Source organism: Microcebus murinus, chromosome 7, assembly GCF_040939455.1.
Source record: "Microcebus murinus isolate Inina chromosome 7, M.murinus_Inina_mat1.0, whole genome shotgun sequence".
NCBI classification, from domain to species: domain Eukaryota; kingdom Metazoa; phylum Chordata; class Mammalia; order Primates; family Cheirogaleidae; genus Microcebus; species Microcebus murinus.
In genome coordinates, this window is record NC_134110.1 from 23791562 (window position 1) to 23811459 (window position 19898).

At 47.2% G+C, this 19898-nt stretch overlaps 1 protein-coding gene across 1 annotated transcript in view; it reads right to left on the reverse strand.

The window, feature by feature from the left end:
• The window catches only part of OCA2 (OCA2 melanosomal transmembrane protein), a 270600-nt gene that overhangs the window by 71401 nt on the left and 179301 nt on the right, over positions 1–19898 (reverse strand). The window contains exons 21-22 of the mRNA XM_020289059.2: positions 9549–9642; positions 3552–3645 (exon numbers count right to left, since the gene is read on the reverse strand). Of these exons, the coding sequence (XP_020144648.2) occupies positions 3552–3645; positions 9549–9642 (188 nt within the window). The remainder of the gene's footprint in view (positions 1–3551; positions 3646–9548; positions 9643–19898) is intronic.

The following is a 19898-nucleotide window of genomic DNA, read 5'->3' on the forward strand; positions in this document are numbered from 1 at the left end:
CAGTTGGGGGGGAAGGTGGGAGGGAAGTAGATGTGGCTATAAAAAGACGACATGAGGGATCCTTGCAGTGATGGAATTCTTTTGTGCCTTGACTACATTGATTTCAAGATCCTGGTTGTGATATTGTACTATGGTTTTTCAAGAGTTTACTGTTGGGAGTATCTGGGCAAAGCATTCATGGGATTTCTCTGTCTTATATCTTGCACATAAATCTACAATTATGTTGAAAGAAACAGCTTAATTTAAAAATTTTTTAATAAAACCAAGAAAAGTCTAGGTAAAAATAGAGGTAACATGTATCAGTTTTGACTAGAGAACATCTAAAAGCCCCTCTGCAAAATTTAAAATACAAAAATAAACTAAAAAATAGTCACAATATATATATATATATATCAGAACTGATTTCTGGAGATGCAAAGAAAGCTTCCGAAAAATAGGAAGAATTCATATCTCTCACGAGAAAGACATAGGCAAAGAATATGAATAGAAAGTTTACAAAATAAGAAATGTAAATATCCAATACTTATATGGAAAGAGTTTCATCTCAGTAGAATTAATTAAAACAAAACAGGAATCTATTGTTAGCCAGCCAGATGAACCCTGAGCATTTAAAACAGCAGTGATGAGTTCTAGCAGTGAGGCTCAATGGCATGAGTGGAATGCAGCATTTCTGGGTGCCAGCTTGCCAATATTTACCTGGGTTTGTAAAACATCATTCATTCAGCCAGTGTCATAAGTCAGGAACTTCATCTTCAATTATCAGAAATGCAACAAAGTTTTACTTGTGAAGGTATTTATCACACCATTGATTATGACAACAAAGAACAGGAAGCAACCTCAATGCCTCAGGGTAAGATAAACAGGGATGTATCTACATGTTGTAGGCATAAATATTCCATTTTTGAAGAATAATTAATGGCCTGGTAAAATGCTCACAATATATTATGAAGAATAAAAGGTAGGACACAGTGTGATTAAAAAGCTTTGTTAAAAAATAAATATGTATCATATAGTAGGCAGGGAAATGTAAGAAAACACACCAAATTATTATCAGTGGTTATTTCTGGGTAGCAAAATTATAGGTTATTTTTATATTTTATTTTTTTATTTATTTCAGCATAATTTTTTACATAATATCCATGAATACATATCTACATAATCAGAAAAATGATTATTTTTTAAAATACAGCAGAAAGTTACCATTTTGTATCATAGGAAGTTACCATTGTGTGTCGTAGGAAGCCACCTTTTTGGAAAGAAATTTTTATATGAGTTAGATAAAAGTGAAAGTTGTGCATTTTCAATTGCAAATTAAGCACTTCATGCAAATAAGGGCCCTACAACAATTAGATGACTAGATCCTGGGAAAACTGCTCTGATTTTCACAGCAAGGACCTTGCAAGAAGGATAGTCAGAGCTAGAAGAAGAACTGGAACCGTGCCAAAATGAGGCACAGCTTTTACAGCTGACCACAGAGATATTCTTTCTCTATCCAAGAAGATGGATGGGATCCATAAGGCCAGGGGCTAACAAGCATTACAGGAGACAACCAGCAGTCTTGCCCAAGCTTTCTGAGGCCACCAAGTTCCTGAATGTCATCCTAGCAGTTCACCACTGTAACTGCATGCACACTCGCATGGTGTTATACACACTGCATACCAAACGCAAGGCCTATGTGAAAAGTTCAGGGCACACATGCATCACCCACTAGAGCTGAACCGCAGGTGCTTCATGTGTCCTGGGTGGTGTGGACACCAGCCCTTTCAGTTGGGCAGATTCCCTGATCACTATTCCAAAGTGATACTGGGGAAAAGATCAGACTTGGGTGTAATACTACCCTAAATTTTCTCATAATATTAGTACCAGGCCTCCTGTGCCTACCTGTGAGACCAACCAGTGTTGCAACTTGGCCATGAAGCCTTCCTGCTCTCTGAAATCCAGTCTATGGGTCCCCAGAAAATAGAGGGGCCAGTGTTTCACATGCTTCACCAAATGAAGAGATAAAAGGCATCTGAAGGACAGCCAGCCTTCCAGCTCTGCAGAAATTAGGGGCCTGGCCCAAATGAGAGGTTGCTGGAATTGTGGGGCCCAAGTCTGTGTCTCCTGCTGCCACTTGTCTCTGACCCCCCTCCTTGACTGTGCCCTGGGTCTGGACCCTCCCTGACTGTGGGGCAGTGTGAGGTGGGCCACCCTGCAAGGCCACTGCTACATTTGCTATAATGGCTGCTGTTCTCATTAAGAGAATTCTTGTTTAAGTGATGAAATTATTCTTTTTATACTCAGCAGAAACAGATGAGAGTCTAAACAGAAAGAAGTTGGTTGAGCATCAAGTTTTGAACCTTGTGTCTTAGCAGCAGGGGCAGCAAAGTGCCCAGGGTCCTGCCGGGAGATGCACATTCAGCATCCTTCGTGGCTCCCTCACCATCCAAACGCCTTTTCCCACATTCAAGCTGCCCAGGACTGTCATTCGAATTAACGTCTCAGCAAAATTACCAAGTATTACTACTTTCTTATGAACTATGGAAACAGCCAATAGAATAAGTCTGAAAAAAGTCAAAATTCTATTATACGCAGAAACTGCTATTGGTCCTCCCCTGGGTATGACGGCCAGGGTTCTGTTCCCAAGCCCAGCCCCAGGAAGTAGTGCCTGAGGCAGGGATCACAGACTCCACAGGCTGCAGGTCCCTCTGCCACTCAGCCAGCACTGAAGTTACAAATCTGTACCCAAGGCTGGTTCTGAGAACCATCGCTGTGCAGACACTGAGCTGTGAGTTTACAAAGAATCTCCACAGAAATCTTGCTCAACACCAAATGAATGAAGTTCATTTTGATAGCACCATTTTACAGCGGCCACCGGCTTTCATTCTGCCCACTCACCTGCTTGCGATGTGCAGTTGTGCCATATAAACAGGGGCAGGCAGGCAATCAGGACCCCAGAGTGGACCCAGCCCCCCCCACAGCAGGGTCCCCTCTGTAGGCACCAGAAGCAGATGAGAGTCTAAACAGGAAGAAGTTTCCTGAGCATGCTCCCCCACCATGGGCCCCACCTCTCCTGAGAGGTGCCCACGCAGGGAAACTTGGAACCCTTGGAACCCACTCCCATGCTACCCTGCAGAGATACTGCAGCTCTAGTCTGGGTCCTTGCTAGCAGGGACTTTTTTCTGCTGTGCAGTCCAGTAGGGGGATGGCAGCCTCTTGTTATATACCATCTTCATGGACAGCCAAGGCACAAGCCCCCATTGGAATTTTCAAAAACACAGCAATATGAAATACCTGGCACGCCCACAACCTTTTCCTGACCTCCTGACTCAACCTAAATCATCCAGAATGTCTGAATCATTGTCAGTATTACATCTAATCCCAGCAATACATTTTTAATGTGTTTGTTTTTTTCCTGTGCTAACCTCACCTATACAAAGTGTCTCTAATTGCTAAAAGATGCTTATCCTGGTGTTTTAACAGTTTGCGTTGGGCATTGGTGTTTTCTTTTTAATTAAGTAAGCTTAGGAACTAGATAGTTAAGCAGAAATTTAAATGCATTTTAAAAGTACCTGAAAAATTCCATGAAAGAGAATCCATATCCATGCTGCTCTGCTATCCCTGCACAAACGACATTTGCTGAGGCTCCAATCAGTGTCCCATTACCTAAAATCAAAATTCAAAACGTAAAATCCCAGTTTATCTTGGTGGTAAGCTTCTGTTCTCTTTTGTTCCATAAGATGTGGGTCATCACATAGGCTTTGATTTGATGATTTGATTTACTTTACCGGCACTATTGAAGTGATTGCTTTGCAAATATCTGAAAACACATACATTCTTGTGCACACACATGCGTGCACACACACACACACACACACGAAACCAGAAAATAAACTCACTGCCTGTAAATACCACGATTCATTTATGGATAAGACGATGTGGGATCAGGTGGCATGTATCTATTAGAAGAAAACGCAAGCAGGGCCAACACCAAAGGTGAGAACACGTGTCCCTCAGAGCAGTGGAATCAACTCTCAGATGAGAAACACCATCCTCAGGACTTCAGGCCTAGACACCTACCAGGAATCCTTTCCAGTGGACAAAAAGATGGATAAAAACAACCAGGCAAAACCACTTGACGTGGCATTTTTCACCAAAGGCACTCCTTCACATAAAATGCTCCCTGGGTAGCCTCTTTTGACTGTGCACACACGTACACATGGGTGGTCCTCATGGCCTGGGTGAGGAATGGGCCAGACCCGGCCAATCAGGTCCTTAGATCTACCACACACACACTCTGACACACACCCAGGGACAGGAAAATTCATGTGGCCAAGCCAACAATCCTCCTCCATCCCTCTGCGCCATGGTTGTCAGCATTTGGGGACAATCGCATGACCCAGGCTCAGTATAGGTCAGTCCTGACATCTGTGCACAAACTGTTAAGGAAGAGACTGACTGACTCTCTTTCTCTTTCTCTCTCTCTCTCTCTCTCTCTCTCTCTCTCTCTCTCTCTCTCTGTCTCTGTCTCTGTCTCTCAGCTTGGTGAACTGTGAGACACTGCTCTGGAGCTGTCCACAGAGTGTCAGAACAGGGAGGGACCTAAATAACAGAGCAGGAGGACAACCATGTCCCCATGAAGAAATGACAGCACAGAGAGGCTGAGTGGCATGCCCAGGTGTCAGGGCTGGGAAGCAGCAAGTTCTGAACTTGAATGAAGGCTTGCATTCTGAGTCCAGAGGAAGATCTGCGAGGGGCAGGACTCACACTCCCACAAGAGAAAACACACCTCAGTGCCAGGACAGTGTCCACCCTGTAACCCCAAACACTCCCAACTCCAGGACTTCACTAGAGGAGCTCAACACATGATCCAAGTTCACTTTCAGCAATCTATGTGACTCTAAAAACAAAAGGCAGCATTTATCTCCTCTCCTATTAAGGATTAATGATTGAAAAAAAATACCCTTTTCCAGTTATAATAATGATGATTTTGCAGGCAGGCAGTGCCCAGCAGTGGGTATAAATCCTGATTCACAATGGACCACATGCGAAAAAATACAAGGACCTTTCCATTTCCTTCCTCAGGTTGTCGAGGTGAACTGGCCCAACAGGCTGCTTTGTTTCTGATCACTTCTGGATTCAGGGAAGGGTGTGGGGAGATGTTCCAGAGCCTGAGGGCAGGGGCGGCAGCTTAGTCTCCTGGCCGCAGGCCAACTTGGGCTGCATGAGGAAGGCTGGCTGAGGATGGGGGCAGAATGAGGGCCCAGCTCTTTCCTTGGAAAGGGAGATGGGGCCAAGAAACCAGTGAGGACAGGGCTAGCTATGCCACGTGGGCAACTGCCCAGTCTCTATGCACTGCACTTCTGCACACCTTTTCAGGACTGTAGCAGGGATGACACTGCAGGGGTCGCTCTCCCCCAGAAGTCCTCCTGCTCCAGGACACGTCCTCGTAGCCTGACCTCCCTCGTGCAGCCCCACCTTCTCGGCCATCCTCCTTGCCAGAGTCCTTCGGCCTCAGGGCCTCATAGTCTGGGAGGTAGGACATTAGCTTGGTAAACTTCACTGAGCTCTGTTTCTTTTAAGAGTGCTTTCTGTAGCAGGCAGCAGAGACTAGACTTCCAGCAGCTTAAACACATGGGGAGATAATCTCTCCCAGAGTGCTGGCCAGCCTCAGTGCTGTGTCTCCTAGTGCCAGGCAGGCCTCTCCCTCCCGTCACAGGATGGTTTCATGGCCTCATTGAAGGCAGGAAAGCACGGAGGAGAGTGGCACCAAAGCGTTTTTATCAGGAAGGCAAAAGTTATGTCAAAGCCTGCCAAATGGACGTCCTTGTGTCTTACTGATCACAGAGGGAGACACGCAAGGCCGCCCACTAGCAAAGCAGGCACACCAGACGGAGGCAACCGAGAGTGGGAGGGGGCTGGGTCAGCCCCTGCAGATCCTGCCCAAACGTACTGGAAACAGAATTCACCCATCAGTGTGACAGAAAGAACGCTAGATTCAGATTCACAAAACCTCAGTTGAAGTCTCAAATCTCCTAAGCTTTGTAACATGAGCAAATCACTGATCATTTCTGTGATACTAAGATGTTTTTGGTTGTAAGGAAAGGAAGATATAAAACAAGATGATGTCAGCAACAGGGACAGCTTATCTCCTGGGTGACAGGCAGTCAGTGATAAAGCAAGTCCAGAGGCATCTGCTGCCTCTAGTGGGCCAGTGGAGCCATCAGGACCAGTCACCCCCCACTTTGTGCTCCGCGACTGTCAACAGCTTGCAGAGTTGGCCCCAGATGCAGGCATCACATCACCTCTCATCTGGACACAACAGTGTCATGTCCAAGGAAGGAGCAGGACCACCATCTCTCTCCTGAGGTTTGTTCTCAGGACCAGGAAAAATAATTACCAGAAGCCCCTCCCGCCCCACAGACGACCCTCCCAAAGTCTCCTTGACTCCACATGGCCCTGGCCTGCCTGCCTCTATGCAAGCCCCTGGCAGGGGCAGGGCTGCACCTGCCTCTGGCTATTGTCAAGCCTGGCTATTGTCAGCTCCATCTGTGTTAAGTGAGGACTGTCACCACCTTCCCTGGCCATCTCAGGGGTAGTTGTGGGGTTCACACAACATTAAGAGACCGAGTGACTATCCAGATGTCAATGGTTGTTGCAGTAGGAAAATGCCAGCAGGGTTTGATGGCACCCCATCGGGCATGGGGCCCCACGTCGTGAGGAGAATGCCGGGTGTCACCCCAGCCCAAGACTCCTTCCCGGGCTCCATTTACCGAGAAGCCCATGGGGTTGGGTGTGTGTGTGAACAGCTCTGCCTGTCTTGGCACGCCCATGTTATCCTGCACAGAAAGATGACCGAGAGGCAGAATGAGAACAGTGTTTAAAACTACTCCTGGCTCTGTTTTTGATGTGCACCGCACACAGAGACTCTCTCGTCTGTCTTCCTGCGTCAGCCAGTGCAAGTTGGATTAACCAGGCCGGGCTCTCAGACCAGTGATAATTTTCCACTTGGCAGAAAGCATAGAAATTAACCCTACACGCTGGCATCCCCTGTGGCGAGCTGAAGAGCCACCGGTCCTTCAAGACAGGAACATGACCTAAGGACGGCAACAGGTTTTAACACAGCCGCGTGCTGCGTGGATTGGCCACAACCTCCAGGCAACCGAGGCGAGCAAGCCGTCTTCCTCCTTATTTTCTCTGCGTTCACTGTCCCGTCTCCCCTCAGCCTTTCTGCCCTCAGATTGCACCTACCAATGAAGCCTGAGCGTGGAAACGTGCCTCAGCCTCTGCTTTCCAGAAAACTCAGACTAAGGCAGATTTTTCTGAAGACTTATTTGAATTACTCTCAGCTCTTAGTAAAAAAGGGCAGCCAAAATGTACTGGGGTCAGACTAGTCAAAAACTGTTTCGTTTCAAACTACCTTGTGAATCACCCCCAATTTATATATTATAGCAAATGACATTTCTAAACCTGGCTGCAACATTTCTGCTTAAAGTATTCTTCAAAATGCAAAATCTGGGGGAATGAGAAGTTATTGTTTCATGAGTCTGGAGTTTCAGCTGAGAAGACAAAAAGTGGAGATGGATGGTGGTGATGGCTACACAACAATGTGAATGTACCTAATGCCACAGAGCCGGACACTTAAAAATGGTTAAGACGGGAAACTTCTGTCATGTATATTTTGCCACATTTTTAAAAAAATGCCAAACTGTGAGTCAATGAGAGGGGGTCCCTCGTGGAATAAGTAGCGGTAACACCCAGCATAAGGGAGCAACTGCTATGCCAGGACCAAACGCCTTTCAATGACCAGAGCTACTAGGTTAAAAAGATCCCAAGAATAGGCCTGGCACAGTGGCTCACACCTGTAATCCCAGCGTGTGGGGAGGCCGAGGTGAGAGGGTCACTTGAGGCCAGGAGTTTAAGACCAGCCTGAGCAAGACCCCTGTCTCTAGAAAAAAATTTTAAAAATTAACCAGGTGCCATGGCACAGGTCTGTAGTCCCAGTTGCTCAGGAGGCTGAGGCAGGAGGATGGCTTGAGCCCAAGAGTTCGAGGCTGCAGTGAGCCAAGATTGTGCCACTGCACTCCAGCCTGGGTGACAGAGTGAGACCCTGTCTCTAAAATAAAACATAAAAATTTTTTAAAAAGAGCTTAAGACTTTAAACCTTTATTATTCCCTACAGCTGTATCCCTGCTTCCAAATGTGCTCAGTCAATGTGTGTTTAATCCTATTTTAGGTATTAGCCTATAAATGCTCCACGTTAATGTCTCTCCTTGAGAAATCCCCTCCACATTCATCTGTCCTACATGTTTTGGGGGAATCAGAACTCATGCAAGAGGGATCTCATCCTTTGAGACCCTGCTCAAAATTTGCTTCCTAGAGAACCTCTTCCGACGGTGCCTCCAGTCACTCCGTGGTCCTCCCGAGCACCCGGGTGCACGCCTGTCACAGGCGGTGTCGCCTCTGCCGCAGCCCAGCACAGGGGACCCTCTCACCCTCTCAAGAACAGGGGTGCACTCATGGTCTAGCGCAGTGTCAGCTTACAGCAGATACTCAGCAAACTGGAATGAACCAAATCCCTCCTGGATGCATTTCCAGGTGTCCTTGCAGTCTGTTTCTTCCTGTTGATGTTAAATGTAGCTCTGAATGAATGGAGTTATTGCTGCTCCTGGGCTTGGTACTGAGATGGGAGCGATTTTAACAGTTCTACGCTCTCCTAAGAACCCGAGGCCTCAGTCCCTGAGTTAGATGAATTGGCTGTCTCCAGAAATTATAGAAACTTCACTGGATAACATTAATCCCCCTTCGCAATCAAGGAGATAAACTAACCAGAAAGTTATTGATTTAATAGTCAGAGATCAATCAAAGAACAAAGAAAGCTGGATTATCTAAGCATGCCTGGATGTAAGAATAAAAACTTAAAATGTATCTGGCGTGTCCATCTAACAAGATTCTTCACAATCCTCCTGTGTTCCCAGAGGGGATCAGGCTTCCTACGTGTGAGAAGGGCTGTAACTCAGCCGCCCAAAGACAACCACATGCCAAGCCCACAAGCCAGTCTGGTCACAGGAGGTCAGTCTCTCCTGACACTCTCCCTAGTTCACTTTTCAATTTCTCCAAAGTACAACCTCCACCACCAAAAAAATTCTTTAATCTTTCTTTCCACTCTCAGTAGAGTTTCTACTTCTTAGCTCACCCATTCATCCCTCAGTCACTTAAGGAAGGAGTGAGAGAAAAAGAGAAAGAAAGAGAAATGCCACTGAGGATGGCTTCTGGCTCAAAATCTGTTTCTAGATATCAGCCATGGTCCACATGGCACAGGGTGGGAGCAGGTTAGCTCGTCCTCAGGCCCTGGGCTTGGACCGTCAGAGACACTTCTGCAGAGAGTGTCTGCTTCAAAGCAGAACTGAGTGGCTCTGGAATTGCTCCAGGAAAAGCTGAAGATATGTTTCCACCCAGGAAATCACTGGGCTCTCTTTAATTTGCTTTCAGTTGGATGTGCAGTAACTGTTGCTCCGGGCTCGACCCTGTGTCCGCGTGCCCTCCAGATGCGCCCAGCACCCCCTTACCTCCCAGGCAGGCGCCGAGCGCCAGCGCATACATGAGCGGCGGCGTGGGCAGGCTGACCTCAGGGTCCTGGCTCAGGTTCAGGAGCACGGGGATCTGTGGAGGAAAAGGACATGGATGCCACATCCCGTGGGAGCTCAGAGGAGCTGCCACACTGTGACCAACTTACAAAATCCAAAGCAGTTTTTCAGCAAACTTTAAGGAACTTAAGACTCAAGAAAGGAAACCAAAGCAAACTTTGGAATCCACAAAACTTGAATTTGAACTCATCTGTATGTCTCTGATTCCAGCCACATGACCAATGGGTTCTCTTTGTCCTCAACTTCCCCCAGCTGCCACTGCGGGTTTTACATGGGGTGAAGGCACAGAGGCTAACACAGCACCTGGGAATGCAACATTACAAGCAGAGTGATCGAACCCTGCGAGGCCTATGCTGACTACGCACGCACCATCTTATTTAATCCTCGGATATCCCGCAAGCATGTCTGTTACTCCTTCGACTGACAGATGAGGAGACGGAGACCCAGAGAGGCACAGGAATGCAGATCTCGCTAGTGGCCGAGCAGAACCTGAATGCAGCTCTCTGACTCCAGACCGCACACAGGTGTACCTGTGCTAAGCCACTTCCTGCCACTGCTCACAGCCAGCCCCCCGGAGCCTGCTGACAATCGTAGTATGACAACAGGTATCAGACTCTACAACTAGGGAGAATCACTAGCAAGCCATGTCAGCATCTGGTGCACCTTTCTGACAGAGATAAATTTCACATTATTGTCATCAATGAAATATGTAGTGGCTGTGAAACTGCTGTAAGAACTTTAAGTTCAGAAAACATGCCCCCTTGTGGCTTGTGTTGCTAAAGAACAGGGAAGGATGCAGCCACGGGGCAGGCTGGAAGGCTTGGCAACATGCAGGTCCATCGGTGTTGTCACTGCCCAGCATCTCAGGGCAGCCCCGGAAACGCAGCAGGAACCCCTGGACCTGCTGCTCGGGGCAGGTGCCTTGTGTCAGCCTCTCTAGGGAGCAACAGCAGGAGGAGAGCACCAATGGTGACCCATCTAGGAAAGATTACGCAGAAATCACAAACAGAAAGCTGAACCCAGTGTGGAGGAGGTCCGTAAGTGACATGTGACAGCACTAAACATTGAGAACGAAGGGGCAAGAGTTCCCCTGTGCTGCATGCTAGGTCTCCTGACGGCAGGAACATGAGCCTCACTCCCTCATCTCTTTGTCCCTGTAACGGAATTTCGCACATGATGTTTTTTTAATAAGAACTCCAGGCTGATTTAGCACTTTACATGAATGTATAATTTGATTTAAAAGTAAACATTGAACTAAGCGGCTCAAAAAAATAATAAGTAAAATATACAGCATGTTAGGTGGTATTAAGTACTATGAAAAATAAAGCACAAAGGGAGACACGAGGGCCGGAGTGCCAATTTAGCACTGGTAAGGTGTGATTTTACAAAACTAATAGAAGATGAAGGAGCAGGACCACGCTCATAATGATCTGTGTGACGAGACTCTCCAGCAGAAGGAATAGGATGTGCAAACGCCCCAAGACAAGAGTTTTCTTGATGTGTCCAAGGAAATCCAAGGAGGCCAGTCAGGCTAGAGCACTGTTGGCAAAGAGAACGTTAGGAAGTGAGATCAGAGAGGGGACGGCAGCTGGATCTGAGATGTGCAGGCCATGGCCAAGGCTTGGGACCTACCGAGAAAGGTGGGAAGCCTCTGTGAGGAACATACTCGCAGGGGTGGGGCAGGAGCAGGAGTGGGACTGAAGAGAATGATTTGAGGTGACGGCAACACACGGGCAGGAAATGTCAGCAGGGATTTCAGGGGATTGGGTGGGGACATTGGGACTGGTCAGATTCCGAAGTATTAAAAGTAGCTGGCCACGGGGTATCACGGGTCTCATGACCTCTGGGGCTGAGCAACTGAGAGGATGGAATCGGCATTATGGCAGGGAGGAAGACTGGGGAGACAGGGGACCAGGATCTCAGCCTGGGGTGCATTAGGTTTGCGACACCGGCCGTGCCCAGCAGAGAGGTGGGAGAGGCAGCGGCTACCCGAGCTGAGGCCCTGGGACGAAGCCCAGCCGGGGTGGTCGGGTGTGGCTGACACACAGAGCACGAGCCGGGTGTCTAGGGAACAAAGGTCCAGAACTGGGTCCAGGATGAAGAGGGCCCCTGGGAGGAGGCCCAGGAGGACACTGAGCTGGCAGGAGGAGAATCCCAAGGAGCCAAAGGGGGAAAAACTTCCGAGGACAAGATGGGTCCCCTCCACGCATGTTCCTGGGCCAGGAAACCAGGGGACAGAGAGCATGACTGGATCCCTCTCAAGATGGTGCATCAGCCATTAGTGATCCTGGAGAGAACTATTTCCATGGATTGCAGTAGAGTCGAGAAAGAAGTGAAGAGGGGTCAGAGTGAGAACAGGGCGGTGAGGACAGACTCGCCTCCAAAGCGTCTGGCTACTACGGGGGCAAAGGGAGAGAGGGTGGCAAGGATGTCAGCAGGAAGGACAGTGTGTTTGGATCCTGCTGAGGATGACCGGTGCAGAGTGAAAAATAAACTGTGCAGGAGAGGACTGTGGCTTCGGTGCCAGGAGAGGGGGCTGGTCTCAGCTAAGAGGAGGAAATCTCCCCCACCCACCGGAAGGCACGTAGGACGCACCAGGAGCCACGGCGGCCACTGCTTGTGGAAGCCCCCACTCGGTTGCTTTATTTCATCACAGATGGGAAGCAAGGTCACCAACCTCGAGGACGGAAGGGTGTGTGGAGGTTCAAAGGAGGAGCACGGTACACAGCACCCATACAGCAGGACCCGCTGAGTACCCGGCCGGGACAGGTCGCTGCAGCCACGCCCCAAAAGAAGTTTGAAAAAAAAAAGAAAATGTGACCTCCTCACACATTTTAATTTAATATGTAAACTCTGCTATCCTGATTTAAAATACTTCCCAAGGATGTAATTGCTAGTATATATTAACATTCTTTTTTTTGAAAAAAAACATTCCATCATTCTTCCAAACACATACATTTAAATTTAAACGCCATAATACCACAATTCATCTGAAAATACATCTAAAGGTCCTGCTTAGCTGACTGAGAGGAGGAGGGCACAAGGTCCGTGCTGCCTGACCTCTGGCAGGGCTGGTCCCCACAGGTCAGGGAGGAGAGGGCCCCCAGACTGGACACCCCGCCTGGAGAGGGGCAGAGCCGCCCCAGAGCAAGGGATGTCCCAGCCACCCCCAGCAGTGTTTCCAGGGGGACAGCTGCCCACGGCTCCCAGCCGGATTCCCCTGCACAGGGCTGTGGAAGGGCCTTGGGTAAGCACTGGGGAGTTGCACCTTCCTGGGCCAGTCTGCGAGCTCAGCAAATGGGACTGAGGTGAGGCAGGATAGGCATATTTACAGCTGGGAGGGGCACAAACCCCGTGGACAGGGCCCTGCCTAAACCAGCGCTTCTCCAGTGTCAACGTGTAGACAGGTTACCCGGCATCTTGTCCAAATGCAGCCTCTGATTCGCATCTGCGCAGCAGAGACCTCTGCGTTTCTAGGAGTGCCAGGTGCTGCTGGTGCCCAGACCCCATCTGAGGGCAAGGGGTTGTTGTTTTTCAATGCGATGCGTTCCTTTTCTTCACCTGGGACTCCTGTTATTGCCATGCTGGGTCTCACCTCCAATCTCTTACCCTTTTTCATGATTCTGTTTCTTTGCCCTTTTTTGCTCTGTACTTGTACCTATCTCTCTCACTTGCTGCGAACCTAGTAACTCAGGCCTAACACTGACTTTTCTCTTCTTTAATTCATTATTCAATATTTTTAGTTGAAAATAATTATGGGTTTTAGTTCCAGAAACTACTTTTTGTGCTGCGCTTAAACCTCCCTGAGTGTTCTTATAGTTTGTCATTTGTTATCCTTTGCCACTTGGGTTTTGTGGGGTGCCATGGAGCTAGGATCTGGTGGTAGAGTGGCCAGTCTGTGGGCCAGGGAAGGTGAAAGACCCTCACTCCTGGGCACTGCAGTGCCCCTCCAAGGCTGCTCTCCCCACAGGGGGTCCCTCACTGTGCACCCACCCCTGAGGCAGACTTGCAACTGAACAGCTCATTGGAACCAGGCTCAGCACCAAGCAAATGGGGGAAAACAGCAACTCGGTGCTACTCACGTTTCTATTTCTCTAACTCTAGTACTCCCTTAGCTTGCACAAACCAGAATTGGGATTCAGGCCCAGATCCACCTTCTGCAGAACCTGAGTTGTTAATTCCTCCAAATGCTCTTGTTATTAAACTGAATTGCAATCCACTGGATCTGGTTCGATCCTCCACTTTATTTTGCTCCCGAACATTTGAGGAAAGGATGAGTGAAAACAAAAATGAGATTAAGTAAAAACCAAAAAGCTAAAGCTCATGTGAAATGCTTTTGACTTTCACCCCCTCTGAAAGAGTGCTTTCCTGTGCCAGGTGCTGCAGCCAAGCACGTCTGTGGGGGGGGGGGGGCAGATTGCAAGGAAACCTGGGGGAGAAGATGGGAGAGAATGAGGCAGCCTTGAAAAAAAATGACTTCCACACAGAGGCTGAAGGACAATACAGATAACGATGAGTATCCAAGATCCAAGACGTCAGTTAAAGGAAACCCACAAAATTATGTGCATAAATTACCATTCTTTGAATTCAACATCCAGGACAAGAATAACATCATTTTAACTTGAAAATTGCCTGAGAATTCTTCCTGTTCAAGCAAATGAGGTTGAAAAGATAAGGTTTAAATGGAGAAAGACTGTCAGGGAATTCTCAGTCATTACATGTTTTTTGAGATTTCCAACACGGTCTTTACGGCAATGAAGCAGAGGCCTGAGGAGGCTGCCCAGGGAGAGGAGGGGCTCGGGCTCCCCAGCTGCTGTGCACCTGAGCGAGTAGAGAGGAAGGAAGAAGAGGCAGGCGTATGTGAAAGGGATTTCCCTACATGGAAATATTTGTTAAAATATTGAAATATCTCCACACAGGTAGATGGAGAGCCACGGCCCTAGCCCCAGTGCCTCCCACTGCCTCAGCCCCCGGGCCCTCCCTCTGCCCCCAGCAAGTAAGGGACCAACACTGGCCCGGGGAAGATGGGAGGAGGGGGCTTCAAGTGTCCTGTTTCGGTCCCCGCATCTGCTCCAACTGCACTAAATATTGATGCAGTATCGACATTACTATTTGGGTGACGGCTATACTAAAAGCCCAGGCTCACCACTATGCAATTCAGCCATGTAACCAAAAACCACCATACCCCTAAATCTACTGAAATAAAGAAATTGGTTTAACAGTGTTAACTTTGTTTAACAGTGCCATTGTTAATGGTAAAATGCAGGAAGGGCCCAAGGCTGAGGGACAAAATAACTTAAAACAGCCAATCTAACCCCCAGAGCTGGAGCTAGAATGTTCCTGAAGCCTTTCTGGCCAACTTGGAGAGACAAACCCTATCTATGATCTGGTTCTTTCCACTCTGGATGTTGTGAGATTAGCAAAAAGTCAATGGTATGATGGCATGATCTCATCAGTTATGAACTAAGTCTTTGGAATTTCCTGAATTATTTGATGTTCTTCCCTGACCACTGAAAGAAGAGAAATATCACAAGCAAATGTGAACAGACCTTCCTACCTGTTGCTCTCAGCATATATCAGACAACACGAATGTAGAGAAACAACCCCCAAGCTAAAGACACATGCTATAGTTTGGATATTTGGCCCCTCTTCCCAGTACTGAATTCGTTTGTTCCCAGGAGGAGATTGTTAAAAAGAGCCTGGCACTTCCTCCCATCTGTCTCCCTCCCTCCCTCTTGCCAAGTGATGCTGCTCCTTCACCTTCTGCCGAGAGTGGAGCTCCTGAGGCCCTCGCCAGGAGCAGGTGCTGGCGCCAGGCTTCCTGTACAGCCTGCAGAACCATGAGCCAAATACTCCTCTTTTCTTTATAATCACCCAGCCTCAGACATCCCTTTGTAGCAACACAAACGAACTAAGACAACATGCTTTAGAGAGCACCACCAAAGACAAGACAGGCTTTATCTCTTTAAACTCACTTCCCTACAATAATGGAATAATGCTGCTCATGCATGTTTCTAACAGAAGACCCTTGTGTGGGGACATACAGCCTCAGGTTCCCCCTGCTCTCTCTGCTGCACGTTTGCCAGCATTTATAGTCTTTGGAGATGACAACTGCACCTGCAAGCTCTCTGGCTTTTTTGTAAGTCCATTCATGTTAAAATCCCTACAGACAAGTGTCCTATTGACCTGTCAAATGACCTTAGCCAGAAGTGCTAAGGTCATAGCTGACCAACACTGGCTGGAATGCAGGCAGCTCAGCTTGCAGCATAGGAGCCTGAGGCACTGCTCCCTGCGTTCACACTGTGTGTCTGAAGGTTACAGGCAGGTGAATGTGTCTCTATTGCTGTATGTCCACAGGATGGTCTTTGGTCTCCTTGTTCATTCTCCAGCCAGACCCTGAGCAGGCTTCCCGAGTGCATGCAGAGAAGACCAGGTACTCTGAGGGCTATTCCAGAGACAGTCCAAGAAAACAGACCTCCTGGAGCAGAAGCTCAAATGCCTAAACTCTGTAAGTCCACGTGAGCCAGACAAGACTATAAAGGTTTCAGGGTGGCGAGGATGAGTTGCTGTACTTCTTTCCACTCCAGCAAAAGGTGCAGAGGGACACACATGACTGCAAAGTCTCAGGTGTGAGCCAGACCCTCATTGCTGCCCACATGCTCTCTGAGTCATGCTGAATTCAGAGGGCTCCACTGCCACGCAGAGAGAAGGTATTCCAAGTCAGAGGGGACACCCTGTAGGCAGGAAACCTAGATCACCTCCCAAAGATCCATTCATATCCCTGCATCCATCAGAGGCCAGAACCAGTGGGAGATGACTCCACCCATAGGAGAGGATTTATTATGAGGAGTTGCCCTGCATGACGGGGGTAGGCAGCTGAGCAGGATGCCCTACATCCATCCACAGGACAAACAGTGTGGAAGGGAAGGTAACGAGCAGCTGGAACCCCATGAGCACTGGCTCAAGCTTGTCACAGGGGTCAGGAAGGAAAGTCCCAGTGAAGAGAGCACCTGCAGACCCCCGCAGTGTCCCAATGCTGAGGGACTCAGAACGTTCACTCTATTTCCAAGCCTTCCCAAGTGCCCATCATGAACCAGAGCACCCAGTGATTTCTCAGGCTGCAGATGAACAGATGAATCCACCTGCATCTCCACCCAGCAGCGACTGTCAAACCCAGTGGCTGGCACATGGAAGGCAGATCTGGAGAAAGGACCACCTCCCACTGGGGAGCATAGAGGGCTGTGTGTTAATGAGACTGGCTCCCAGGGCAGAGAAGGAGATAGCTGAGGAGGACAGCTGCTACGAGTGGCAAAGAACAGTACAGGCAAAGGCACAAGAGACCTCAGCATCATGCTAAAGAGAGTGGCACCACATCCACTAAAAATGAGAGTATGTCTCAGAAGGCAGGGAGGCCTGGCAGGAGGGACATGGAGAGATGAGGTCTGCGGCTCTGAGGGAATGCAGTGAAGCACTGGGGTGTCCAGTTTCCTCAGTAACAGAGCCGTAGCTGGAGGGTGGTAGACGTGGGAGTAAGGTGAATGAAGAGTTACTTAGGGAAAATTAGTCTACTTCAGTTAATTCACTCTTTCATTCATTTGCAAACATTTGCTAACTATCTTCTTTGTGCCAGGCAGGATGCTAGTGAAAGAGGATACAAACACGAATGGATGGAGTTCCCAGACAGCTGCAGGCATCTCTTGAAATCAGTTTGATGAATAACTTGGTGAAGGTATGTTCAGAGTCCTACAGGACCCCAGAGGGTAAGCAAGGCTCTGCACTGGGAAGTATGGAAACATTGAAGAGAAGGCATTTAAGTATGCATAGAAGGAGGCTCTGCAGCCTCTCCTATGTTTGGGGAACTCTGTTTCATGAGCTTTGGCTCCCCAAGGCAGAAGCCGGAAACTCATTTTCTCTACTTTTGCTGTTAGGCAAGGGATGGGACATGGGCTCCTCCAATCAGACACATCTGCTCAAGAGGCCAGTTTGGAGAATTTGGAGGAAGGTAGTAACAAGGCCAACTCAAGGGCAGGGTGACAGAGGTCCCTCACTCAGTGGCCAGCATGAGGGAAGTGAGTCTGAGCACTCATGCCAAGCAGTAGAAGCTGGGGGCTTGATGGGGCAGCCCTAACCCACTCTCATGTGTCCTTGAGAAATTCTCAGAAATTCCAAGGACTGTGCACTATCCCTAGATAAACTCCATTTCTTTTTAAACTAACTAAAATGGGTCCTGTTGATTACAACTCTTGATTGAAATGCTGATAGCACTCTGTGCTTTGCAAACAGAATGATCCCAACTAAAAGACTAGGAATAAAATCTATACCTCCAAACCAGTTGATTGGGGGGGTGGGGGCATTATCAATCCAAGAGAAGTCAGAAAATGACTGGGAATAAAAGAATCAGCAAAGAAAAAGTATAATAAATGGAAAGCCAAAATAAGATGGTAGTAATAAATTCAAGTCCATCAGTCATCACAATAAATGTAAACATGTTCAACTATTCTCCTAAAAGACAGAGACTACTTGCTTGGAATTTTTAAAAATCCATTTATTTGCATGCTGCTTAAAAAGTGCAAATAAAAAAAAGATTTTTAAAAACTTTTTTAAAAAAAGACTGAAAAATAAAGAATTGGAAGAAGATAAACCAGGCAGAGGCCCAGAGCAGAGATGAAGAGATAACATTACAAAAAGTAAAAGAAATCAGCCACTGGGAAAGTTATGTAGACAATGAACCTTCAATACCTAATACAGTCACAAAGAAAACAATGCAAAAATGTTCTTAAGTGCAAGGAGAAATAGATCAATCCATAAAGTTATCTGCTCTATCAGAACAGATCAATTAGGAAAGTGACAAGTGAATCTAGAGAAGATCTAATCATGCAATGGCATACCTGAAGATATAGATATGTATAGAACTGTGCACACATACACATGAGGAAATTTAAACATTTTATCCTCTTTGCCTCAGGATCTCTTATTTATTGTTAAGAAATAAAATATTATGGACAAGTATGAAGTTCTTATATGAAGAATAAAGTTCTTCATGAAGTATGAAGTTCTCTGTTTCTCCCCTCAACCCTCCAGATCATTTCCACCCTCCCATCTCCTGAGGGTACTAGGCTCATGCACTGGGTCATAATCATTTATTCAGTGGCACATTGAAGAAGGGGCTGAGGGAAGGATCTTGGTTCATGTGTGTCAACATGGGCAGAAATCAAATACAGAGGGACCAAAGCAACAATAATATATTAATACATGTGTTGACATGCAGCTTTTTAAAGCATGTGGTGGGAGAAAAACCAGCCACATGCTAGGTCAAAGGATGTTTCAGGGGTTGTAAGTATGAAATCTTATGAACCATATCCTCTGACCACACACAATTGAAATCAAGATCTTGAAGAGATGCTTGCACTCCCATGTTCACTGCCGCATTATTCAGAACAACTGAGATATGGAATGTTAATGAAAAAGAAGCCAAACTCTGTAAAATAATTTTAAGGAAATTTATTCTGAGCCAAATTTGAGGATCATGACCCAGAGCCACCCCCAAGAAGCCTTGAGCAAGTAAGCTTGCTGTGGTTGGGTTACAGTTTGGTTTTATACATTTCAGGGATTACAGGTAAAGTCATAAATCAATACATGGAAGGTATACATTGGTTTGGCCCGAAAAGGTGGGCCATCTGGAAGGGGTGGGGGCTTGCAGGTTATAGGTGAGTTTAAAGATTCTTTGACTTATAATTGGTTAAAGACAGGAAGCTTTGTCTAAAGGCTTGGAATGTTTTAAGATAAGGAGCTGTTTATCAGAGACAAGCCTGGGACATATATTTGTTGTATAAATTGAGTACCTGCAGATCTGTCTTGCATAACCTTAGGCCTGTTAACGGGTTACACAGGATATCTCCAAGAAGGAAGGGGGGCATGATGAGGCATGTCTGACCTCCCTCCTCATGGCAGGCAATTTAGTTTTAGGATATCCCCCCTTGGCCAAGAGGGGGTCCATTAAGCTGTTAGCCAGTTGCAGGGAGCAACTGGCTAAGATTTTATTTCAGATTTTATTTTAGTTCATAGGAATCAACCTAACTATACATTGACAGAAGTGTAGATAAAGAAAATGTTGTATATATACAATGGAATATTATTTAGCCTTAAAAAGGCAGAAATCCTGCTATTTGTGACAACATGGACACACCTAGAGGACATTATGCTAAGTGAGATAAGCCAGTCACAGAAAGACAAATACTGTGCCATTCCACTTACGTGAGTTATCTAAAATAG